Source organism: Gymnoscopelus microlampas, assembly GCF_963454915.1.
Source record: "Gymnoscopelus microlampas genome assembly, chromosome: 6".
NCBI lineage: Eukaryota > Metazoa > Chordata > Actinopteri > Myctophiformes > Myctophidae > Gymnoscopelus > Gymnoscopelus microlampas.
In genome coordinates, this window is record NC_139943.1 from 9,516,728 (window position 1) to 9,542,917 (window position 26,190).

The 26,190-nt window shown below is 41.9% G+C and overlaps 1 protein-coding gene across 31 annotated transcripts in view; it reads left to right on the forward strand.

Moving 5' to 3' along the window:
* The window catches only part of mical3a (microtubule associated monooxygenase, calponin and LIM domain containing 3a), a 151,069-nt gene that overhangs the window by 76,700 nt on the left and 48,179 nt on the right, over window positions 1–26,190 (forward strand). For 24 of the 31 annotated variants that reach the window (XM_084060722.1, XM_084060728.1, XM_084060711.1 and 21 more), the window contains 13 exons: window positions 215–298; window positions 2,122–2,232; window positions 3,965–4,027; window positions 4,577–4,696; window positions 6,625–6,723; window positions 7,450–7,566; window positions 8,987–9,094; window positions 12,270–12,377; window positions 14,391–14,577; window positions 16,671–16,768; window positions 17,619–17,736; window positions 24,241–24,442; window positions 25,283–25,563. In XM_084060722.1, coding sequence (XP_083916848.1) covers window positions 215–298; window positions 2,122–2,232; window positions 3,965–4,027; window positions 4,577–4,696; window positions 6,625–6,723; window positions 7,450–7,566; window positions 8,987–9,094; window positions 12,270–12,377; window positions 14,391–14,577; window positions 16,671–16,768; window positions 17,619–17,736; window positions 24,241–24,442; window positions 25,283–25,563 — 1,696 coding nt within the window. The remainder of the gene's footprint in view (window positions 1–214; window positions 299–2,121; window positions 2,233–3,964; window positions 4,028–4,576; window positions 4,697–6,624; window positions 6,724–7,449; window positions 7,567–8,986; window positions 9,095–12,269; window positions 12,378–14,390; window positions 14,578–16,670; window positions 16,769–17,618; window positions 17,737–24,240; window positions 24,443–25,282; window positions 25,564–26,190) is intronic. The other 7 variants (XM_084060727.1, XM_084060732.1, XM_084060735.1 and 4 more) reach the window with 4 other exon arrangements.

Sequence of the window (26,190 nt, forward strand, 5' to 3'; positions counted from 1 at the left end):
AACTCGATGTTCTAACCTCTTCACCAGCAAAGCGCGTGTGTGTTTGTGTGTGTGTATAGTTGCATCTGGCTGCTAAGCCGTCGTATTTTTGAAATGAGTGTGTAACGACGCCTTGGTCTCTCCTGATTGGTTGTCCTCTCCCGTCCTATCCCGTCCTGTCTGGTCTCTCCTGATTGGTTGTCCTCTCCTCCCGTCCTATCCCGTCCTGTCTCAGCGTCGCACCCAGCAGCAGGAACAGCTCAGTATTCGCTATAAAGAGAAGCTCAAGTTTCAGACGCTGCCCAGCAGAGGGGAGCAGGTACGATTAGCCGTGCGGTGGTTCTCAAAGTTCCTTTCGGGGGTTCTAAATTGACCCTTACAGGTCTGTAACTCTGACAGTGTACACATTGGAACCGTTAGGGTCCATTTGGTTCCATTTGTCAGAGGTAAGGGGGGGACCTTGAAATGTAAAAGTTTGAGAACCATTGGCATAGCACACTTGTGTACAGTAGGTTGTCTTCCCTCTGGTTTGAGAGCCAGGTTAAGTCCTCCCGCATGTGCTCCTATAGCTCAAGATGGAACCATGCCCTGCACTTCCTATTAACCACTTAAACCCCTATAGTCTTAGAGAACTGGACTTGAGTTACAACTGTACTTTGACCAAAAAGGCCGATCTACAAGCTGGCTACAAGCTCACAATGTTGTGAGCTTGTAGATCGGCTATTTACGGCACACAGCTGAGAATAAATCATGCCATCACGGCCCGCCAAAATACATTTTAGTCGACTGAATCAAGTGTAGATGTAGTTGATTTAAATATTATAATATTTAGTCAACTAAAATGTGACTAAAACTACATGGAATTTTATTCAACTTTTCCTGTCAAAATCAACTCTGCCTTAGACCAGTTTCCCATCCCTAAGTCATACTGTGTTATATGTTGGTTGACCTGTCGTAACTGCTTCTTAGCTGTACTCTGTTCTTATAGTAAATCGAGAGATGAAAACATTACAGCATTTCTTTGTACTTCCTGTAGTTCCCACTGACCCGTTTTTAAATGTTACGACATTGTTATTAGTGGCTTATTTTTTTCCCGGAAATGTCTGTCTGACCGCTGGAACCTTGGTTTATTTTGGTCATGGTTCCATATTTGTGTGTGGTCTGTGTCTGTGTCTGTATGTGTACACGGCACGCATGGCATTGTCAACCTGAGTGTGATCTCAGTAACACACTACTGTAGGTAAACCTAATCCAGGTTGGTGTGTCTTTACAAATACTGATTATATGATTCTCCATTAACCACCTTAAACCCTATATTTAACCGAATTCACCCAGAGCTCTATATTTGGCCCCTCCTGTTTTTGCTCTACACAAATATCTTCGCCAAAAATAGCCGATCTACAAGCTCACTACACATTGCAAAGACAATGCGTAGGGAGCTTGTACATCGGGCTAGTTTTGAGAACTACAAGAGCTTATGATTGGCTAGTATTTTTGCCCCAGAATAGGGACGCTGGGGTTCATGTGGTTGGTGAACCCACTCAATTGGTTTATTGACAGCAATTACTTCTGTTTGTTTGTGGTCAATCTAAGTGACCATTCTAGGGAAGTCACGTTTCCTCTCAACTCTCCAAGCTTGTGAGACTTCATTTTTGTGTTTATTTACTGTATGTTTTGGTAGTTGACTTTCCAACATGAATAGCATGTAGAATCCTTCCTCCACTGAGTTTTACGGCTGCGATATGTTTTATATATCAACAAATTGAACCATTAAGCCCCATATTATACTATGTCGCACAACAGTGTCGTGCAAAAATAGTGAAAACAAGCGTGTAGATCAGCTATTTTCACTATTTGTGAAAGTCTTTGACATTTCTTTTTACTTCGCCTATCAACAAAAGGACCACTTCTCCCATGTTCAGGCTATCCTAATATAATTGGTCCTCACTAATGTTCATCGCACATTATCTTATTAAATTATCCATTAACTTTTATCAATTTGATCAATTAGTTTGACTGTTGCACCCGCAATGAGTTCATCTTCATCATCATCTTTATCATTATCTTTAATTATCATCATTATCATCATCGTTATGATTGTCATCTTTCCTCATCCTATTATTTCTTCATATATTCCTCAAGGCCAGGAGCGGTGCAGACCCACCGCCCACCTCAGTGTCTCGGAGCTGTCCAAAGAAAACCATTCTGCTTCCTTCTTCTTGTTCCACTTCCTCACTCTCTCTTCACTCGCAGGTGACACACAGTCTGTCTGTCTGTCTGTCCCTCTGTCTCTGCCACCTTCCCATAGCATACCTCTCTGAGTGACCCCCCCCCCGCTGTTTTGTTTTTGTTGAAATATAGCAGAGGCTAACCTGTAGTGAACAACGTCAAACCTCCACCCACCCCTCCCCTATCGATTAACCCATTAAGACCTGTGTCATTTTTAGATTTGAGCTAAAAAGCATTATTTTACACTTTGGGCTATTCAAAAATAGCAGATATACAAGCTCATAGCACGGCACCGAGTGCCGCGCTATGAGCTTGTAGATCTGCTATGTTTGAAAAAGCGTGCAAAACATTTGTAACTGTCAAATGTAAACAAATTCTGTATTTTTAAAAAAAAGTGTTTTTTGGGCGGATTTTGTTATTTAATTCTTATTTTTGCCTGATTTTACCAATTTAATATATATATATTTTTTTTTCAAAAAGTGGGGGGGTATGAAATCACGGATCTGTGAGAGTGAGGGTGTCGCGTCGTACGCACAGTGAATGGCCGTGACGCCCCTGAGTGAACAACGCCAAACCTCCACCCACCCCTCCCCTATAGATTAACATGCCACATGTCAATGCAGAGTAGTGAAAATAAACTTTGTGTAGATGCATAGTTTCCAGTGGGTGAGTGAGTACTTGCGGAAGTCAATGAGAGGGGTTGCATGTTTACTTGCTGACTTGTGTAGGTGTTTTGAGTATGTTAGAATCAGGTGTAGGCTAGGCTCAGGGTGGGGCGTCTCGTGTGTAGGTGTACTGTGTCTGGTAGAAGCGGGTCATTGCTGTCAGATGAAAACCTCATACTGTAAGTCCAAAACTTTTACTTTACAGGTTAGCTGAAATGGCAAAAATAGCTGATCTTGATATTTTGATATTTTTGCAGCATTTTTGCAGCATTAACTAATAATTCACGGGGGAAAAAAAACTATCAGTAAACCTATCAGTATCTCCTAAATTTGGAGATACTGTATGAGGTTTTCTGCCCGACAGCAATGTGTAGCTAGGCTCAGGGCAGGGTGTCTCGTGAGTAGGTGTTTTGAGTCTGATAGTTGCAGGTGTAGTAGGCTAGGCTCAGGGTTAGGGGTGTGCCGATAATTTCACGAAACGATACGATACGATATTGGGCTCACAACTTCGATACGATTTCGATACGATACGCACTTTTTTTATTATGAAAATATATGGGGGAGAAAAAAAGCAAATGCAAACAAATAATTCTGTTTTTGCATTATTCAGACATGCAAACTTGTAGCTTTCAGCTACAATAGCCGTTTTGAATCCAAATAGGGCAATAGTGTGACACCTGACCCGAAAAAAAACATTATGTTGTCACCCTTTTCACCTCGGGGCTGTTTGCATGCCTGATTATAATGATTGTAAAAAAAAAATCAAAAAAAATCAAAACGATATTTTTTTTCTCCCAAAACGATACATATCGTCACGAAAACGTATCGCGATATATCGCGGGACGATATATCGGCACCCCTACGTATCTCGGCTAGTGTCAGTTTATGCAGCACAGTGGCAAATTATTATGGTACGTACTGTAGACGACAGTCAACCACGATCCGTAAATGGTGTCTTTTCTCGAAAGGTCGTCTTTTTCCCTAGACGCTGACCAATGTGGGCATTCTGCGCGTGTGTGTGTGTGTGTGTGTGTGTGTGCGTGTGTGTGTGTGTGTGTGTGTGTGTGTGTGTACTTGTTTCTGCCTTCAAGCAGTCTGATAACAGTCCAGAGGAAGAGCACCCAGAAAGCAGCCGGCTGCCTCTGACAGACGGGGTAGAGTAAAGATAGACGCATGGATCTGTTTTTCAACTCAATAACACTTTGATGTGTGATCCGAGCAGCTTTCTTTGAACTGAATTCCGCGGAATAAAGTCAACGAGGCTTTTCCCATTTGAAATGAGGCTGCAACTATCCATTATCTTTTTTAGCTTAACTTATTTTTTGGCTTCATTAAATCATCGAGGAGCATGTTTTTTTGTGTGATAATTCTGTTCAAATAGAATATATAAAACGTGTATCAAGGAACTCATGCGAATAAATTGCATTTTTTGACTAAACGGATTATTCATGTAAGCCCTATTTTATACTATACAACGGTGTCTTGCAAAAATACCGAACAATAGCTGATCTCCAAGCTCACAATTTCTTGTAAGCTTGTAGATCTGCTATTTTTGACAATCGGTTATTATTAAAATCTATATATTTTTATAATCTGTTAATTAATCGATTACTTTGATTAATTGCTGCACCCCTAGTTTGAATAACTAGCTCTACAGTTGCTGCTTTCTCGGCCATACAATGAAAGAACAGTGTCCTCTGCAGGAGGAGTGGAGTCCCCTGTACCTACAGGACCCCGGGGGGTCCATTCACATCCCTAGCATACAGGAGAGGGCCGATCGCTTAATCTCTAGGTTTAAAGGCAAACCCGACAAGCCACCCAAGGTGAACACCACCACCACCATGCATGGTCTGGTTGTGGAGAGACATGGTTTTTCCTGGAGTGCTTTTGAGATGCAAGCATCATAGCGTGATGTAGATTTTGTCCAAAGGAATGCGTTTTGCAGTGGATTTGATTGCTGTACTGTAGAGTATTGGATGTTCGGCACCTGGATGTACTCACACCTACGCATTAGATTCCAGAATGTTAAAGTCATACTGTATAAATCTTTCAATTATACAAAAGTTATTTTTCACGTAATTTTTCACCGGCAACTATTCCACATGAATATGTTTTTAGACAACTTCTCTAAACCAGTGGTTCTCAAACTTTTTCACGTCAAGGACCCCCAAATTGACACTTATTAGCCCGCGGACCCCCATTTGAAAAGATGAGCCAGAGACCCCGAATAAGAGAAGATTTATACGGCTCTAGCAGTGATTCTCAATCATTGTAATTTAAGGACCCCCCCAGTTTGACATGCATTAGGGCTACGGACCCCCATTTAATGGCATTTCTATCTCTGGGACCCCAATTCATATTGTAAAATCAATGTTATGTAACTCTGAGAGTGTACAAATGGAACCAAATGGACCCGTTAGGGTCCATTTGGTTCCATTTGTACACTCTCAGAGTTACAGACCCATAAGGGTCCATTTGGTTCCTATAAATCATTTAGCTGGGGACCCCCTGGTATCCCCTCAAGTACCCCTTGGGGTCCCCGGACCCCACTTTGAGAACCAATGCTGTAGAGTGTTGATGTTCGGCACCTGGATGTACTCACACCTACGCATGAAATTCCAGAATGTTAAAGTCATACTGTATAAATCTTTCAATTATACAAAAGTTATTTTTCATGTAATTTTTCACCGGCAACTATTCCACATGAATAGGTTTTTAGACAACTTCTCTAAACACTACTGTATGTGTGTGTGTCTGTCTCTGACACTCACCCCAGAATGACCCCAAAAAGTGCTTTGGAACCGGAAATGTTTTACGCGGGCGTTGTTTGAGTAAATGCAAACCGTTTCTGATGACGCTGTTGTTGCTTTCCAAAATATTCTCTCTCTTCAGGGTCCCCACGGTCATGAAATTCCTGGAAATATTTTGAAATAAAAAAATAAATAATCCAGTACTGGAAAAGGTTTGGAATTGATCAAACTTCATCAAAGGTCCTGGAATTTATCAAGGGTCCTGGAAAAATATTTGGCTATGCATTGTTTTTGGCTATTGATTTTTTTTAATACAAAAAAAACAGGCTGTGTAACACCCCATCCGCACTGCCAGCGATGCGACACGAGCGGGCGATGAAATCTCATTAAAATACATGTTTTTGAATGAGACCGTCCTGACCTACCACAAGCGACAACGAACCGTGCAACGATGTCGTCCACCCCTCCTATTTTCGCTCGCAGGCTCTATTTGAGCGAGGTTTCGCGGCTGTGCCCCACCCCCAAACACTTTTTATTGTTTTTCATTTATTTATTTTGCTACACTGCCTATCTTTGGGCATTGTACATTGGAGTAAGAGACACATTATTGCGCTGAATGATTGTTATATAGGCCTGGAAATTGGGCTAAATATTCTGGAAAAGTTTTGGAAAAGTTTTGGAAATTCATTGCTAAAAATGTGTGGGGACCCTGTCTCTTTCTCAGGCTTATTTGTTTTGGTGAAGAAGCTAGTTTTGAAGCTAGTTTAGTTTCGAACAGACTTCTGGGAATCGCAGTTCAAACAGATGCTGAAATGACCACCATGCTATTGGATGTGTTGCCAAAAAGACTACAAAAATGAAAGTTACACAGTTTGACTTTAACTCTGAAAGTGTAAGAAATTGACTCATAGGCTGAATGCTTGTATGCTTGCTGTTGGCTTATATGAAAAACCTCTCAGGTTTAATTATTTCCTTCTCTCTCTCTCTCCATAACCCTGGAGCCTAAGAGAAAGCCCTCGCGGTTCTTTATAGAGCAATGGTACTTGTCCCGGGGCTTGAACGCCTCCTCGCCCCTCTCATCCCCAGACTCTCCGAGAAAGGTTAGGGTGGTTGGTGCCTGGTGTGGAACTAACTCTGTTATCATTAACACGTCATGATCCTTTGATTTTTTACCCTGTCAGAGCTCTGAAGTATTTATTTAAGTAAGTTAAATGGAATTTCACTTTAAAAATAATATTGGGTAATTTTATCGTCTAGACGTCTACTCAGGCTTTAGTGAGCACCCCAGACAGTTTTTAAGTTGCTTGATTCAGTAATTCGATGGTTGATATTCATTTTATCAGACAAACCCATTGTAACCTCTAACTCAATTTTTAGATTCATCAAAAACACCCGTCCTTGGTTCTGGTGACTCATACTGCCCTCCTAATACATGAGGGGGCTGTGTTTTTTCCATAACTTTTTCATTCATTTTGTATATATTTTTTTTCATTTTCCCAAAAAATATTAAAAATAAATTAAACATTTTGCCCATAATGATATGCCCAAAATATGGACGCCAGGTTGAAATCGGGGTTAATCAGGGTGGCATTAGTGCAAGAGTGCATACAATTGCATTTTAACAGCTGAAACCACTAAAATGCATCAAAAAATACGCCCCACTGCACCACTGTTGTCTAACCTTTTCCAGAGTGGTTTGTGGCAGCATGCACGGTTTCATAGGGAACTATTAAGTAAGACTACAGAGCATGTCTTTGTCTCGCCTTTGACTCAAAGTCCTCTGTGATGTGATCTCATTCTCATCATGATGATGCGTTTCTCTGCAGGAGCCCGCCGAGAGGCCGCTACGGTCTGATGATCAATCAGCCTGCCATGTGCTTAGCATTCAGCAAAGGGCCGAGCAGCTTGCTTCTCATTTCGAAGGCAAGCCGGCCCGACCGCAGGTGAACCATCCCAGCCCTCAGCTTCATCCCACAGACAGGGGGGGGGCAGGGGGGAGTAATTCAGAAAATATCAACTTGTTGATGTCGGGGCAGAAACCTTGTATCCATGTTTAACCCATTAAGCCCTGGAACTGTGTCATTGTTAGATTTGAGCTAAAAAGCATTATTTTACACTTTGGGCTATTCAAAAATAGCAGATATACAAGCTGCCGCGCTATGAGCTTGTAGATCTGCTATTTTTGAAAATTTGTGAAAATGTGTGCAAATCTTTGAAATATATATTTTTAAAGCAAACATTTTTAACTCAAATCTTTGCCTCTGGGGGTCCCTAGAACAAAATATTTTGATGGGGGTCCGCGGCCAAATACATATCATTTTGGGGGTCCTTGACATGAAAAAGATTGAACACCACTGATACAGAAACATACGTTTTTCAGAAAACTGTTGAGATTTAGGAGACATGTAGAATCAGCTTCAGGTCTCAATGGGTTAAACCTTTTTATGATTTTTTTTTGTTAACCCATTCAATTCGGGAACGCATAGCTGTTTTTAGCTATAACCATTATTTTGTAGTTGTACTTTGGGTTATTCAAAAATAGCAGTTCTGCAACGCTACCGAGAGCCATGCTACGAGCTTGTAGATCTGCAATTTTTTAGATTTTTTTTTTTTTATTGTGAAAATTTGTGCAAATCTTTGAATATATATATATTTTTAAACGATTTTTTAAAAACTAAAATCTTTGCTTCTGGGAATTCTACAAATGTCTTCTAAATCCTAACCTTTTTTTTGTAAAACATATGGTGCTATAATATCAGTGGTTCTCAAACTTTTTCATGTCAAGGACCACCCAAAATGATATGTATTTGTCCACGGACCCCCCATCTCGAAATATTTTGTTCCAGGAACCCCCCCCCCCAGAAGCAAAGATATGAGTTAAAAATGTGTACATATATATATATATATATATATATTCAAAGATTTGCAAACATTTTCACGATTTTTCAAAAATAGCAGATCTACAAGCTCATAGTGCGGCACTCGGTGCCGCGCTATGAGCTTGTATATCTGCTATTTTTTTAATGAATGCCCTACTTCATAATATGGTGGTCATACAAAAGTAGTGAAAATAGCCGTTCTACAAGCTCACAACGTGTTGCGTTGCGTTGTCGTGAGCTTGTAGATCGGCTGTTTGCACTATTTTTAAAATGGTTTTAAAACAATAATAAAAAAGGAACGGTTCTTTACAAGGTTTCCACCCGACAGCAACAAAATACTAGTAATATTACATCATTTTCACTTTAGTCCTTGCTACCACCACCACCAAACCACCAACCAACCTTCTTATCTGCTGCCAATGATCCGTTTTCCACAGTAATGACTCTGACTCTAACTCTTCTCTTGATCTTGTTTCCCCTGGAGCCTAAGAAAAAACCCTCACGCTTCCTTAATATGGAGCAGTGGCACCTGCCCCCCCGCGCACAGAGCCCCCCCGAGTCCCCCCTCTCCTCCCCCGACACTTTCAGACAGGTAGATGTTTTCCAGCCGCACAAAGGAATGGAGAATGTTCGCAAGTTAACTAACGGCTCACGACCTGCATGTTTATCCCTTGTCGGGACATTTCCCTCAGGTAGGGACGTGCACAGATAGACTCTAGGTGGTGCTAGAGCACCTGCCCTTTGCCCTCTTGACCAGAAGTGCCCTTTTTTCAGTTTACAGCAGGGGTCTTCAACAGGGGGTCCGGGACCCCTAGGGGGTCCTCAGAGTTACTACAGGGGGTCCGCCAAATCTTTATGTGATATGATTTATCTTTGTACCATAACCACTCGAAACCTAGCATCCCTTTTCTGAGGAGAACTTTAGCCAAACATAGCAGATCTACAAGCGCGAGGCGTTGTGGGCTTGTAGATCGGCTATTTTTGGCAAAGAGGTATAGGTGTAGAGGGAAAAAAGAGCAGACCAAGTAAACAAAAAAATGTATAATTTACTTGAGCAACCTGCCCCTCAAAATGTCTGTGCACGCCCCTGCCCTCAGGGATAGTTTTTTATTTGGACGATCTTGATTGTTTTAACCACTTTACAGCAAAAATTACATTTTGGTAGAGGTTTGGGTTGTGTGTGGTTAAACCTGCTGTGATGTATAAATGCCCTCCCGGCCCCTCACCTCATGCTCTGAGTTAATCATCTCTTTAACATGTGGAACGGCAATGAAATCCAGCGGTTTTATTTTTCTTAATTGATACCGCAATGCCCTTTTTTATTCCTGACCAAGAATCCAGGCGTGATCGAACATGCAAGAAACAATGGGAGAGTGAAGTAGCAGTAGCTCCTCATTGATTGCGTTATATGCGTAATTTAATCACCATTTCACTAGAGAATTTGTGGCAGTTGTTTTTCCTCTTAAAGGAGAAATCCGGTCATTTTAAGTGTTATGTTTGATGTGTGTCAAATCACTTACCAACGTATAAATGAAAATCGCGTAAATCCACAGAGCCCCCTATCGACCCCCACCGTTGTCATTGTAGGAGGATATAGAATAGCCCAAATTCGCCTATTTTAACCAATGCAAAGTCTGTTTTTTTGCTTCTAGTACTCATTGTTGAGTCCCATGATAATGTAACAGGCGCTAAAACTCCCGACAAGCTAACGGCTAATAACAAACGAGCTAACGCTGGGGCTGCTTATCTCTCTGAATGGCAGCCCCAGGTTGCCAGGTCGGGAGAGAAACCAGCAACCAGCATTAGCTCGTTCTGTTATTAGCCGTTAGCTTGTCGGGAGTTTTAGCGCCTGTTACATTATCATGGGACTCAACAATGAGTACTAGAAGCAAAAAAACAGACTTTGCATTGGTTAAAATAGGCGAATTTGGGCTATTCTATATCCTCCTACAATGACAACGGTGGGGGTCGATAGGGGGCTCTGTGGATTTACGCGATTTTCATTTATACGTTGGTAAGTGATTTGACACACATCAAACATAACACTTAAAATGACCGGATTTCTCCTTTAACGGTAGTTTGTCTGGAAAAAAAATAAACAAACAGCAAAGTAAATATGTTAAAAGCTTATCTCAATCTGTGAATAGTTTTTTTTATGGCAGCTTATGCCCTCTTTGTGGTTTATGTAACCTCAACTCTCTCTACATAGAATCAAATTAACAAACAAAAATCCTGTACACTGCTCTTGCTCTCTGCTCAATATTATTCAAGCATTGACATGACGTTTCTCTTGATGAAACGCCATGTCAACGCTTGAATAAAACTGATGCTGCTGATGAACAAGAGCAGTGTACAGGATTTCTGTTCATGGGTTTATCTTCATGATGGTTTCATTTGTCACTGTCTCAACACACCTGCATCTGTACATAAGTGGATGTGCGAATATTTTCTTTGCAAAGATCCTCTGCATTGAACAGAATGCCATTTTCGGTTTATCTCAAAAGATTTAGAAATATCTAATCTTGGCCCATGAAGGTTTCCTGTGCTGCATCCACACTGGTTCATTTGGAGGATGAATGTGAATAATTGTGTGCCTCTGTTTTAATAGACCAGCAGCAGGTCATGTTAGGAATATTAGTGTCACTGTGCGAGTGTGCGTGCATGTGTAAATGTGTGACATGTCACTGTGTGTGCATGAATGCAGCGCATGAGTGTGCAAAAACATGTGCGTAGGGGACACACAGCTGTTGTCTCTCGGTGAAAGCAATGACATATCCCGGGCTTGTTGTGATCCTCTTTTAATGTCCTAAATCCCTCTAGCCTTCACTGTTTTTTGTGTAGCCTACTAAGCGCACTGAGTGGATGTGGATTTTCTATCCGAAAAGTAATTTCATGAGCTTTGGAGTTATTTTGTAATGAGCCAACGAATTGGTTTGCAAACATTTCTAATGCTGTCAACAGCCATCCGGATGGTATAGGAGCTCTTCTGACAGAGTATTTGCACGCTTGAGCAACCAAACATGCAAACCATTTTTAAAATATGGTTTAGTTTAGTTTCCTTTCATGTATTCACCATACTGTACCACGTGAGTGCCTAGCTAGCTAGCTAACTAGCGTACCGCAGCCACCCACCATGTCTATCCTCTGTCCTCCTCTACAGTATCTCATTAGTGACATTTCTCTGTTTTTCAGTCCTCGTGAATTTCTTTTTTTTCTCAATTCTTTAATTTATTTTAACCCATTCAATCCGGGAACGCATCTCTGTCATTTTTTGGATTTCTTTGGCTATTCAAAAATAGCAGATATACAAGCTCATAGCGCGGCACCGAGTGCCGCGCTATGAGCTTGTAGATCTGCTATTTTTGAAAAATCATGAAAATGTTTTGAAATATTTGAATTTTGTTTTTTTCTAAGCGGACATTTGTAACTCAAATCTTTGCTTCTGGGGGGTCCCTGGAACTAAATATTTGACAAATGTTTGCTTTTAAAAATATATATTCCAAAATGTTCACAACATTTGTGAACATTTTGGAATATATACTTTTTTAATGTTCACGATTTTTCAAAAATAGCAGATCTGCTATTTTTGAACAGTCAAAGAAATCTAAAATGACAGAGATGCGTTCTCGGATTGAATGTGTTAATGTCTCTTCAACCACCTGTACATTTTTCTTAATAACTCATTGTACTTCCTTTCTCTGTCCAAAATGTCTTTGTTCTTTGTCCATCAACCTCCTGTCTGGTATCTCTACATGCCAATGGTATAGCGCTATGTAAAGATGTACACAGGCGGAGTTAGCTCGATGGCTGAGCAGATAGCCAGTCAGCTTCAGGCTCAGGAAGAACCCAAGCCCCTGCTTGACAAAAAGGAATTGGTAAGAAGAGAGCCAAACGCTGGTTGTGTTCTGCTGCGCTTCAGTAGAACGGCATGTGGTTGCAAATCATGGCGTGATTCTAGTTAGAGAGACTTTGTTTTGTTGCAGCAGTGCATAGTCATGCAGTATGTGGCGATGAGCTTCATTCCCCCATAAGTTGCCTAATAATAATAATAACAACATCTCCCTGTAGTTGTAGAGAATTGTGTGTCTTCCCACAAGGACTAACTCATTTAGTTCACTGCGTGAAGATAAATTGTGTCAAGAGAATGTGTGTGTGACCTCATTCAACCATTATTAGTCTTCTAAAAGACCAACATGATTTCGTTTTTTTTCCTAACGCTGCTTGCAGATGGAAAACAAATGACAAATCAAAGCAATCTTGAATCTCTTAACACATTGACTGCCAGAGTTTATTCATAATGTACTCACCCACTTGCCAGCGATTTGGTGTTTTTTTCGTTTTGTTATTTTGTTATTGAAATTCATTTAAGTTTGTCTGTCTGCGGTTTTAAACACATACGCCAGATCGACCAGCAGAGAGCAGCAAATTGACACCTCGCTGACTCGCTTACTCGCTGTACCCCCCCCTCAAACAGACTCAAACAGTCAATACGTCATAACCGGATGTGACGTTTTCGACAATCGCTGATCGGGCTTAAATATGTTGTGATACACGACGCCGATGACCGTTCGTCACCCAGACTAAAGAAAATAGAAGTGGAGCTCTCTGTTCGTTTTTTATACCGTGTGAAAAATCGTGTTTTGGCCGCATTAGCGCATATTTCAAGCTGAAACCGGAAACGGAAATCACTGAAAGTGCTTCCGGGTGAAGCGGAGGTGAGTTGAAAACGAAACTGATTTCGGAATGTAAATAAAACAGCCTGATCGTCTATTAACCAAATTAAACATTAGGACACAGATCTGCGTCCTAGATTATTCTGGCAGCCCACGTTTTTTTTTTTTGGACGCAGATCTGCGTCCATGGCAGCTTATGTGTTAAGTATGATTTATTGGTACAGCGGTTTTCTCAGGTTTGTCTGCTCTGAGCAAAATAGAATAAATGAGATCTAACTATTTCCTGATAAATTGTGTCAGAGAATGTGTGTGACCTCATACAACCCTTATAGTCTTCTAAAAGACAAACATAATTTTGTTTTTGTTTCTAACGCTGCTTGCAGATGGAAAACAAATGACAAATCAAAGCAATCTTGAATCTCTAAGTATGATGTATTGGTACAGCGGTTTTCTCAGGTTTGTCTGCTCTGAGCGAAATAGAATAAATGAGATCTAACTATTTCCTGATGCCGTATACGTAGCTGCAGATGGAAGTTACCTTCGGCTCTCGTATTTCCTTTGCATCTCTTTTTCCTCTTTCTCTCCCGTCCTTGTCTCTTAAAGCAGTGGTTTTCAACCTTTTTCATGCCAAGGACCCCTAAATTGATATATATTTCGCCGCGGACCCCCATTTGAAAATGTTATGTGCCAGGGACCCCCAGAAGCAAAGATTTTAGTATAAAAAAATCCCTTTAAAAATATATATATTCATAGATTTGCTCACATTTTCAAGATTTTTCAAAAATAGCTGATCTACAAGCTCATTGCGCGGCACTCGGTGCCGCGCAATGAGCTTGTATATCTGCTATTTTTGAATAGCCAAAGCTAAGTGGTTAAAACGACTGTGTTAGCTAATTTTGATGGGGACTCGGTGCCGCGCAATGAGCTTGTAGATCTGCTATTTTTGAATAGCCAAAGCTAAGTGGTTAAAACTATTGTGTTAGCTAATTTAGCTGGGGACCCCCCCCCCCCCCCCCCCCAAGGATCACTGGTGGTCCCTGGACCACTGGTTGAGAACCACTCTCTTAAGACTTAAGTTATATCCATCGTACAATGTCACTTGCCGTCAGCAAGCTTGAGGATTGCGAGCTTGTCGGCAAGTGACACGTACAGTAGTACTGCGGCGTATACATGTACGTTTGTCGTTCTGAATGGGAATGTTTCCCTTCCACACAGGGCTCTCTGAGGAAGGAGTTCCCCGTCAACATCGGCGGCAGCGACGTGTGCTTCTTCTGCCGGAAGCGCGTGTACGTCATGGAGCGGCTGAGCGCAGAGGGGAAGTTCTTCCACCGAAGCTGCTTCAAGTGTGACTACTGTAACACGACACTACGGCTGTCTTCCTACGCCTTCGACGTGGAGGACGGTACGGAGCAACATTGATCTCCAAATTTAACGTACTAATCCAACCCCGCATTCAAATACATACATTTGTTGAAAGTACTGTAGCTTAAACTTTAAGCTATACTCTCAACAAATGTTTCCTTTTTAAGCCATAACCCATTAAGACCTGGAACGCATCTGTGTCACTTTAGATTTCTTTGGCTATTCAAAAATAGCAGATATACAAGCTCATAGCGCGGCACCGAGTGCCGCGCTATGAGCTTGTAGATCTGCTATTTTTGAAAAATCTTGAAAACATTTCTTCTTTTTTTTTTTCAAAAAACTGTTAGGATTTAGAAAACATTTTTAAGAATCGCCTCAGGTCTTAAAGGGAAACTTCACCGATTTCAACCTACAGTATCTTCATATAATTGGTCCTCACTAATACTCATGATAAAATGGTACCATTTTTTTCTACTTGGTCTGTGTCTCATAGGAGGGCTGTGGACAGTCCAAAAACCTGTCACCAGTGACATCATCGTTAGGCATGATTTTTTTTTTCCAACAAGATTTCACATTTTTTATTTCGATTTTTATTAACACAAGAACAATGGCTTCTTTTATTGCATTGCAACTTTCCAGGAATAGAAAGCCTGCAGTTTCTATTAGCTTGGATTCCCCATTGATGATGTCACTGGTAGACGGGACTCTGAACTGTCCACAGCCCTCCTCTGAGACACAGACCGAGTAGAAAAGAATTGTACCATTTTATCATGAGTATTAGTGAGGACCAATTATATGAAGATAGGTTGAAAAGCGGTGAAGTCGTCCTTTAAAGGAGTGTCGCTCTAAAAGCTTTGTAAATAATTATTAGACGAGGATAAAGTGTGGTAATATTTACAATGTAGACTATTGTATCTGGCGTTCTAATAATGCATATATGTCTGCTATTCCAGTGGGCTGCATTGAGCGTTACATTTTCTTTACATTCATTCATTTCTTATGAAGATTTTGTTCTCTGATGCTTGTCACAATAGTACAGGCACTCATGGTTGTGTTAAAAAAATGTCTTAAGTATGCAGAACTGTTATACGGTACAAGGCATGAGATTATCTGACGTGGCATCATCATTATATGCCTTGGCAAGCTGTGTCCGGGAGTCCAGTTGAAGTCTCGTGATTGAATCTTTTTTATTTTTTTCTCCGCGCCTCTCTGGGAAGTGTCTATTGTCCTGGTTAGACAAGGCAGCAGATTGTTCACAGGGACAGAGTAGTCTGTTTCTCATAGACCCAGAAGAACGTGGGTCTACAAGCCCACTGGGAGCAGAGCTTGGCTCCGTAGCGGAGTGCCCATGGAGGCCTGGTGACTCAGGCAGGGAGCAACGGAGAACAATACAACTCACTGCATTTTATTTTACACAACACTAATACTGTATCCTATGCAAATTGGATCATGGAGGTGATAATAGCAGGCTGTGTACTGTACACATACTTTGACTGTTTGCATTCGCTTTGTCAGCAAACTGACTTGCAGTGGTGGAAAAAGTACTCAAATGTTTTACTTAAGTAAAAGTATTCTGTTATGAGTAAAAGTCCGGAATTCAAAATTGACTTGAGTAAAAGAACAAAAGTATTGGTATCAAAATGTACTTAAAGTACCAAAAGTACTAAAATGTTTTAAAATAGCAGATCTACAACGCGTCGCATCGCGTTGTAGTGAGCTTGTAGATCGGCTATTTTCAAATAGCCTTTGTATAAAATAGGGCTAAAGTGGTTAATGTATGTTTTATAATGTACTATTTTAAATCTGCAAAGTATCTAGTGACTAAAGTTTTCTAATAATTGTAGTGGAGTAAAAGTACAATATTTGCCTCTGAGATTTTGTGGAGTAGAAGTAAAAGTATAGACAATTGTAAATACTCCGGTAAAGTAAAAGTACCTCAAAATTGTACTTAAGTACAGTATTTGAGTAAAAATAATTAGTTACATTACACCACTGTACACAACACATATCCTATGCTATGCTATGGATGGTGAGGTGATAATAGCAGGCTGTTTACTGCACATACTTTGACTGTTTGCATTCACTTTGTCAGCAAACTGACTTGTCTCTTTTTCCCCCTTTTTTTCTCTTTAGGGAAGTTTTACTGTAAACCCCACTACTGTTACCGTTCATCCAACCAGGCACAGAGGAAGAGGCCGGCTCCAGCCCCCGCTTCTCTCAACGGCGTTAAGGTACCATCAAGCCTGAATTAGCCTGATTTACACTGAAAATGGTACATCTACAAGCTCTCTGAGCTTATAGATACCGTATGCTGTTTTTTGGTGCGCGACATCGGCACACAACCGAGTATAAATCAGGCATCATAATGATGTAACGCACACATTTCGTACAGAATTTGGTCTGGCCCTGTAATTACTTTAACCCTAGCGTCCCGTAACTATTGTTTGTGAAGAGATTTGGTGTAGAGCATACATGGGCAACTGGTGACCCGGGGGCTGCATGCGTCCCCCCCCCTTCATTTAATGCGGCCCACAAGTTAATATCGGAATACCGATATTATTGATTTGATGTATTTTAGTTCATAAAGTTAACATAAGTATAACGTAAACGTATGCATTTGAAATTAAATAAAAATGATACTTTTCCAATTCTAAAATAGCAAAAATAGCCGATCTACAAGCTCGAACGCTATTTTTGCTACTTTTGAGTGACATTGTAGAATGACGAAGTAGGACATTAATTTACTATCCAGTTGAAATATGGAGATAAGAGGTTTCTGCCCGACAGCAACGATATGCAATGTGGCCCCCTGGAGTGAGTGCGGAAATGTAGTGGCCCTCTCCATCATCAAAGTTGCGTCACCCCTGATGTAGAGGGAAAAAAGGAGGGGGCCGCCCCCAAGGCTATACCCCTGCGGGACCGTGCTGGTCAATGAACTATATAGGATTTAAGTGGATTTTTTTTCCGAGAATAACAAAATTATGGGACTTATCTTCAATGTCAGATGCTTAAGAGTCCTATAACCTTAGGGTGTTTGTTAACAGCAGTTAATGTTGGTCATGTGTTCTGGGCACTTTGCAGGTGAACCAGGCAGCCCAGCCGGCATCATCATCAGTGACGGTGGACGCCCCCGGAAGGGCGGGGACGACGGCGGCCGCCGCCGGGGCCCCCTCCTCCGCCGCCGAGCGCCGGCCCTCAGGTAGCTCCTCCCCGCTTTCCTCTCTTGCCGCGGCGGCGGTGGCGGCTATGCCCCGCCGCGTGGGACTCCCCACGCTGCGCCCGCTCCGCCGCACGCTCTCCTGGACCTGCCACCAGATGGCAGACCATCCCCTAAACGCTCCCTTCGTCTGTACCTACTGCATCTATCTGTTCTGCTGCGTCACCGTCAATGTCCTGCTCAACCTCTTCTAGCATGACGTCCCTCTCTCTCTCTCTCTCTCTTTCTCTCTCTGTCTCTCTCTCTCTCTCTCTCTCTCTCTCTCTCTCTCTCTCTCTCTCTCTCTCTCTCTCTCTCTCCCTCTCTCCCCTCCTTAGGAGCTTTTTGGCGGTCATTGCGCTCATTGCGCTTCAAGCTGAAATAGTTAGACTTTTGGAGAGGAGGAGCGGCCCTCAGCAATGTCCCGTTTGATCAAGTTTGAGCACAGCAACGGTTAAAATGATCCCTGGCTAATAAGCCAAGTGTGCCTTAACACATTGAACGCCAGAGGTTAATCTCATAATGTACTTACCAGTGCCAAGCTTTTATTGTTGTTTTTTTGTTTTCTTCATGTCGCCATAGACCCCGCTAAATCCGGTAAAAACTCGCGTTCATTTGGTTCGACACAAACACGGGATCCGTGTGAAGCAAGCAGTGAAAACTGCGACCCGATCCGTTCCGCCATTTTGAAGTTACAGCCGATTACGTGCGATGCGGTTAGAAAAACAACAGCCGAGATAATCGACTCCAAAGTTGATTCCTAGACAGGAAACGGATGGGAACGAAAAAAAATGGAACCAGTTTTATTCCGGTTCCGGTCGGCCCCCGGAACCGGAAGGGGTAAAAAAGTGCACTTTTTCGAATTAACATGGGTTTTCAATATGTAAACAGTTCGCGTAGGTCTACACGATTGGCAGTCAATTTTGTTAATGCATTATAGTGTGGTATCTGCCCATAGCGGACCGGTAGAAATAAGAATCCATATCCGGCGGCGGAGAATAAGCCAACGCTCAGAGTCCGAGTTTACATTCTCAAACAATTCACTTTATTGTCAAAGTTCTCAGCAATCCATACATCCAAGTCAATTCAATATATGGCGCGTCTTGTTCACAGAACCTGGTACATTCTTGCTGAACATGGCTCTGCGTGGGTCCAGATTACAGAGCCCCGTTTCTCACAAATACATCACATTATATGCAAGCCACGGGCCCTCTTTCTGACCATTCACAATACAGGTTGCTAAGAACAATGGATTTCTTGGGGTGGGCCTAAAAGTCACACAATGGGTTACGATCTGCCTTAGTTTTAACATGTATCTATCAAACTGTACCTTTACACAAGCTCACATTATAACATTATTATTCAACATTTTATTAGCTTTGAAATAAGTCTAAACAGTAACATGTCTGACATTGTATAAATTATTTAGATGATTAAAATGACTTAAAATAAACGCTTTTCTCCAGCTCCTCTCCTCTGGAGAGAGAGTCAAAATCCCTTACACAATGATGTCGTCTTAACCTTGGCTTAGACACAGAACGATCTTTATTTTACTAAAACTTAGTTCTATCCATCTGTATAATTAGAAAAGACTAGTACACTGTGTATAGGCTTATACCACTTGATTCTTGTCAGTCTGATGATTTGGGAGAGACAACTGGTGACAAGCTCTCCTGCATATTATCATGCTATCCCTGAGTAAACAAAAGATTCGGCCCGGGTGGGGTGTCATAGATTCACACCCCAGACAATGGACAGGAAACCTGGCAGTGTTATCTTGACCAACTCTCCAGCTGGCATTCACCACTAATAGCTTGGTAATTTTCTGGTCTCCTCATGCTTTGGGACACTTTAACAAGTTCTGGGTTATAATGTATTAATAACATAATATTTTCATATTTCATAAGCACAGGACCCGATATTACACGACAATAGTTTCCCTCTATAACTCAAATTAAAAATTAAAACACCTTAAATATTTAAAAAAACGGTTCATCTTTTGGGGGCAATGCCCTTCGCAAGTTGATGATGTCATTTGTCAATGTGTGGTGCAAGCCCTTCAATGTATGGAATGCATGTGCAAATAAAATATATTTATAAATATTGATTTGATGCTCATATTAACCCTTAGGAAGTATTAAGTTGTTTTTTATATTCCATAAATTCCATAGGGCTAGACCACCACATGGACAAATGACATCATCAACTTGTGACGGGCACTGTCCCACTTGAGTAAAACATGAACTGTTTCTAAAATGAATAATTTGCATAGGTGTTTTTCATTTTTAATTTTAGTTAAATAGGGCAATTATAATGTATTAAGGCATACAAGACGTATTAGCCAGGGATCCTTTTTAATAGGTTTGAACATTTTGGGCATCAATAAGCGCTGCATGATCTCCAAAGCGCTCCTCCTCCTTCGCTCGTTAAACGCTGTCTGTGGAAAACGGCCCCTTTTATGAGCACACGGCAGCTCTCTGTGTTAATACTTTGTAATCCAATGTGTTACTGTATAATATTGAAGATGCAGCATTCTGGTTGGAGGGGAACACAAGGCTCACGTGATTGGCTTTGAGCGGTTCTGCAGCTTTCTGGCAGCACAGTTGTAGAACTTGAATGGTGCATCTTAAAGGGATAGTTCACCCCCCAAATGACTTTTTTTCCCCCTATCGATTACACACCCCATGGAGACTTGAATTCAATGAGATTTTTTTGTTTTTGTCGCATTCCTAAGACAATAATTTGATGACCAGCGGCTGCTCCGGTAGGAGACTCAAAGCGTAAACTTTGAGTCTCCTACCGGAGATATTGGCATCTTTCCACGGACCATCAAATTATTGTCTTAGGAATGGAGCAAAAACAAAAAATCTCATTGAATTCAAGGCTTATGGGGTGTGTAATTGATAGAAAATAAGTAATGTTTTGGGTGAATTATCCCTTTAAATCTTTCTTACCCCCAGGCTAAAATGTGGAGGTTTGGCTACTTAACTCTGCTTCTGCTGCTGCAATAATACTTGTAGATCTATCTTGCAGCTATATGACGTAAAGGACCATGAAACCTTAGTAAGGCATTACAGCAACAAACTATAACATCATCAGCATAATGATGGGTTTCATGGCCCTTTAAACTGATTTTAATGTCGGCACCGCACCAGCTTTCCTGATGCAAAAAGGTTTTCCAAAAACGTTTTCCAAAAATATAAGAAATGTAAACATACTGACAATACATACTGATGTAAACTGAGGTAATTTGCGTACCCACCCGGTGAAGCAACCAAATTGGCTGTTTTTTTTTCTCGCTTTGTTTTTTAACTGCCTGTAATTTAACAAAAGGAACCAGCTTTATTCTTCTGATTGTAACCCTTCTTCTGTCAGCTGTTTACTAAACCTGTAATGATGACGTGCTTGTGGTAGTAGTGCTTGTGACTGATGCCCTCTGTAAGCTTTACCTTTCATCCCTCCTATCAGAGCAGCTTAAAGCTGAGCGCCAGCGTTATAGTGCTTGAATTAGCACCCGTGATTGGTCCTCTTGTGACGTTGACTCCTCCTCCTCCTCCTCCTCTGCTTGCATCCCTCAACCTCCCACCCTCACCCCCCCCCCCCCCCACCGCCCGCTAGTCACACCGCCGCTAACGCTAACCTGTGTTTGCTCAATGCTAATGCTAATGCTAACCACGGCCACCGCATTATTGTTGCGTATTAAACTTGAATGTGGGTAATAATGGTAGTAATAGAAATCTATTAAAGGAGGACTTCACCCATCTTCATATTGGTTCTCACTAATAGTCAGGATAGAATGGTAAAACAAAAATTGTACTTGGCCTGTGTCTCTACCTGTGACATCATCATTTGGATTCTTAATCGATGATGTCACTGGTAGGCGGGTTTCTGAACTGTCCACAGCCCTCCTCCAAGACACAGACGGAGTAGACAAAAAATGTACCATATTAACATGAGCACTAGTGAGGACCTATTATACGAAGATAGGTTCAAAATGGGTGAAGTTGTCCTTTAAGTTTGGATTCATTGAATAGGCAGCTAGACTCAGGTTCATAGTGAGTGTCAGTAATGTTGTAGTAGAGCTTCAGGCACGCAGCCATGCCAGCTGCTGCAGTATACCAGCAAATAGATGTATAAGGATAAGAGTTGTTTTTTGAAAACTGCATTGATTTAGTGAGAGCCTGAGGCCTATGCATCATTGCTAGGAACGTCTTAACTGCACAAATTTGTAGCGTTTAAAGTGAGTGTGTGTGTCAAGACAGCAGTATAGATTAAAAAGCAGGCTAGACTACAGGCTTTTCACATTTGCAGTCAGTGTTGCCAGATTCTGTGAGAGAAACAAGCAACCGGGTCTAGGAAAACAAGCCCAAAAGAAGTGACTATGGGAGCACTTTAAACATATGCATCAGCTATTTGAAAATAGACGCTCTACAAGCTCATAACGCGTCGCGATTCGACGCGTTGTGAGCTCGTAGACCTGCTATTTTCAAATAAAATCTTGGGGGGAAATTATAATTAGCAGATCTGGCAACACTGTTTGCAGTCATCTCGCATCGTTTACAGTGCTGTTGTGTAGAGGGTAGCACAGTCCGGAAAATATTGGGGTCCATCCATTTCAGATGCACTTACCCCGCGGCAATCATAATAGTTTTGACCCGTTACCCAACTACCCAAGGGGCAAATAAATATTTTGAACTTGGCTACGGTCTTGTTTTTTTGGTTCCGGTTCGGCGGACCCGTGCTACCCTCTACTGTGGTTTGCTGCAGCAGTTAGCGGAACACATTCTCATTCTACATAAGATGACATAAGCCACAGCATCAAATCTCACACATTCTCTGGCTTAATAATCATGCGTTTGGCTTTGGTGTGGGTGGGGTTTGCATGGGGGTCATCGCTTCCATTTTAGTCTTACATGGAGGTGGAAGTCCAGCTCTGCGTTATATTGCAGAGAGGCAACGTGAAAACATGGGCAGAATTTGTGTTCTAGCTGTAAATTGTCTGACCCATTCCCCTCTCTAAACTTTTCTTATGTTCTTAAACTCGTATTAAGAACATAATTTTAAGGGGACAAAAAATTGCTAGTTTAAAAGTTTGCTTCTTAGGATTGGGAAAAAGGCACGGCACCACCAAACCTTGTCAATGTTAATACAAATGTCATGATTCTAGACTTAAATGTCTATTTGAAAGATTTTTTCTATTTGCTGTTGAATTATGCTCTAATGCAATAATAAATTACTTTATTAGATCGTAATTGGTGTGCGTTTGTCAATTTTGTGCTTCAGAAAGCAAATTACTTTTTTTGGAATCATGATATCAGTTGAAAGAGTTTGAGGCGCTGCTCTCATCACGTGCTCCTACCTTCACTGATAGACGGCAGCGATCATGCGGTGTGACTTGATTTGATGCTGCTTATGTTCACTTCAGCATGCCAGGTACTTTTCTGGGTGCCTGGTTGGTGGCTCGGGTCAGTTAGTGCACACAGACCATATATGCGGGGTTGAAACCGGCCTCTTGTCTTTTCTCGCATGTCTCTAATCTCTCTCTTTCTGCCCCTTGGATTACTGTCTCTCTACCACTGTCCCTATCTGAATGAATACATTAAGACCGGGAACGCATCTGTGTCATTTTTAGATTTCTTTGGCTATTCAAAAAATTGCAGATATACAAGCTCATAGCGCAGCACCGAGCGCAGCACCGAGTGCCGCGCTATGAGCTTGTAGATCTGCTATTTTTGAAAATTCTTTTTTTTTTTGCAGATCTTTGAATGTATGTATATATATATATATATATATATATATATATATATATATATATATATATATATATATATATATATATATATATATATATATATATATATATATATATATATATATATATATATTTAAAGCGAACATTTTTAACTCAAATCTTTGCTTCTGGGGGGGTCCCTGGAACAACATATTTTGAGATGGGGGTCCGCGGCCAAATACATATCATTTGGGGGTCCTTGACATGAAAAAAAGTTTGAGAACCACTGATATTATAGCAACATACGTGTTTTCAAAAAAACATAGTACTTAGAAGACATTTGTGGAATCCCCAGAAGCAAAGATTTGAGTTAAAAATGTTCGCTTTAAAAAAATATATATATTCAAAGATTTGCAAAAATAATAATCTTTCAAAAATAGCACCCAGTGCCGCACTATGAGCTTGTATATCTGCTATTTTTGAATAGCCAAAGAAATCTTAAAATGACACAGATGCGTTCCCGGACTGAATGGGTTAAACATAAAAATAGCAAAATATACCTGTGCATGTATTGTGCACTGCGGAGCCCTGTAATTCCAGTTGTATTCTCTGGTGTATTTCTTTTCTAACTTTGTCACTACTTTATATTCTCTTCCCTCCACACTGGGACCTCCATCACCCCCACACCCCCTCACTTCTCCACAAACCTCCATCCTGACGTCCGTTAATTCTCCACCGCGGCCCCGATCTTGGCTTTGTTACGTCTCCCCCCCAAGTCCCTGAGGTCAACGGGCTGCAGGAGCCCAGCCTGCCCAAGCGGCTGCGCGGCACGCCGGAGCGCATCGAGCTGGAGAACTACCGTCTCTCCCTGCAGAAGGAGGAGGAGCTGGAGGAGGTGCCCGAGGAGACGCTGGCGGAGCACAACCTGAGCAGCGTGCTGGACAAGGCCGGACAAGACCCCGACCTGCTGGGCTCCAGGTGAGACGAACGCTGTGATGCTTAAAGCGGTGCTAGACAACATTTCAGCCGCTAGATGTCCAGGGTTCCCACAGTCATGAAATTCCTGGAAATATTTTGAAATCAGGCCTGGAAAAGGTTTGGAATTAATCAAAAGTTTTGGAAAATGTTTGGATATACTTTTGGCTATTGATTTTGTTCTTAAAAAAAACACCTGTGACCTAAAGTGTACAGGAAGTCACGTGACAAAAATAATAGATCTACAAGCTACAGTAACATGTTACACCGTGAAACGTTGTGAGCTTGTAGATCTGTTGTTTTTGTCACGTGACTCCAACCCGCCTCAACCCGCCCCGCAAACCCATATATAAATCTATGGCTCAACCCGCCCCGCGACCCGCGATTTTTTTTTAATTCTGTAAAATCATGGTTAGAAAATAATCCCCAAGTGTATTCAAACTGTTTTATTCTTATTATTCTATTAGGAATAAAGACAAAACAAGAGCATAGGATTTTTTATTTATTTTTTGCGTGTGAGAGCGGCTGACCCGCTCACCCGCAGCCCGCATAATTGCCTCTGAAATTCTGACTCGACCCACCCGCGCCGCGGGTTGACCCGCGGGTCCCGCGGGTTACGGGTCAACCCGCGCATCACTAGTACCTAATGAAAACAGATGGATAATGGCTGTCGCCACCTTACAGCTTACAAACCAATAATTATGGAGTTTTGACTTCCTGGACAACATTTTTTAAATGATTGTCACAATCATAATATTTTATTGTGGGTGAAAAGCAATACTTTTATTCATGTCTCTTTTATTATTCGTCTTCATAAAAAAAAAATCTGCCTCTCCACTGTAGCTCCGATTCCGACATGGAGGAGGAGGACGAGGAGCAGGGATACGAGCTGGGCGAGCCCGAGGATGAGGAGCAGGACGAGGAAGAGGAGGTGGAGGAGGAGGAGGAGGTGGAGCCGCCCCTGAGCCCGTCGGAGCTGGCCGGCCTCCCCTGGAAGGAGGCGGCCAAGCTGAAGGCCGACGCCGGCGTGGAGGAGGAGGCTCGGGCCGACACGGTCAGCAGAGACGGGGACGTGGATGAAGAGGAGGAGGAGGAAGAGGAAGAGGACGACGTGTCAAGTGATGGTAAATACATGTTTCCGTCATTAGTACATAAATGACACAGTGTTGGCGTTCTTTGTCTCATGTTTGGGAGCTGGGAAAGGCAGAGTGTTACAGAGCCTGACCCATGCCAGATTGTGGGGTCCAATGCCAGTTTTTGGAGAGTCCTAGACCAGTGGTTTTCAACCAGTGGTCATTTTAGGGGGTTCCAGGTGGTCCCCAGCTAAATGATAAGAGAGTTGTAACCAAATGGACCCTTATAGACAGGTGTGCATATAACTTTTTAGGTGTAGTACTCAGAAGAGCTTGGTCAACCCCCCAAGGTTGGTGCCCTGTGCTGCGCTGCTTTTATCCGCCAGATTGGGACGTTCACGGCATATTTTGCACCATTACGGTGCGTTCATCATCGGTGACGAGTGCCTCTAACAGCCGCTGCTGGCTGCGTGCACGCAGCGAGGCAATGCGAGGCGATGCGATGCGAGGCGAGGCAACACTCACACATTCACGTGCAGCATGCGTCCACTCCCCCTGCGCCTAATGGCTGTACATGGGGCCGACGCGTGCTTTAGCGTGATTGTGTGAGTGTGCCTTCAGGAAGTAAATTCCTAGCCTCGATCTCCAGGCTTTTATTTTTTAGTTTTGCTAAAAAAT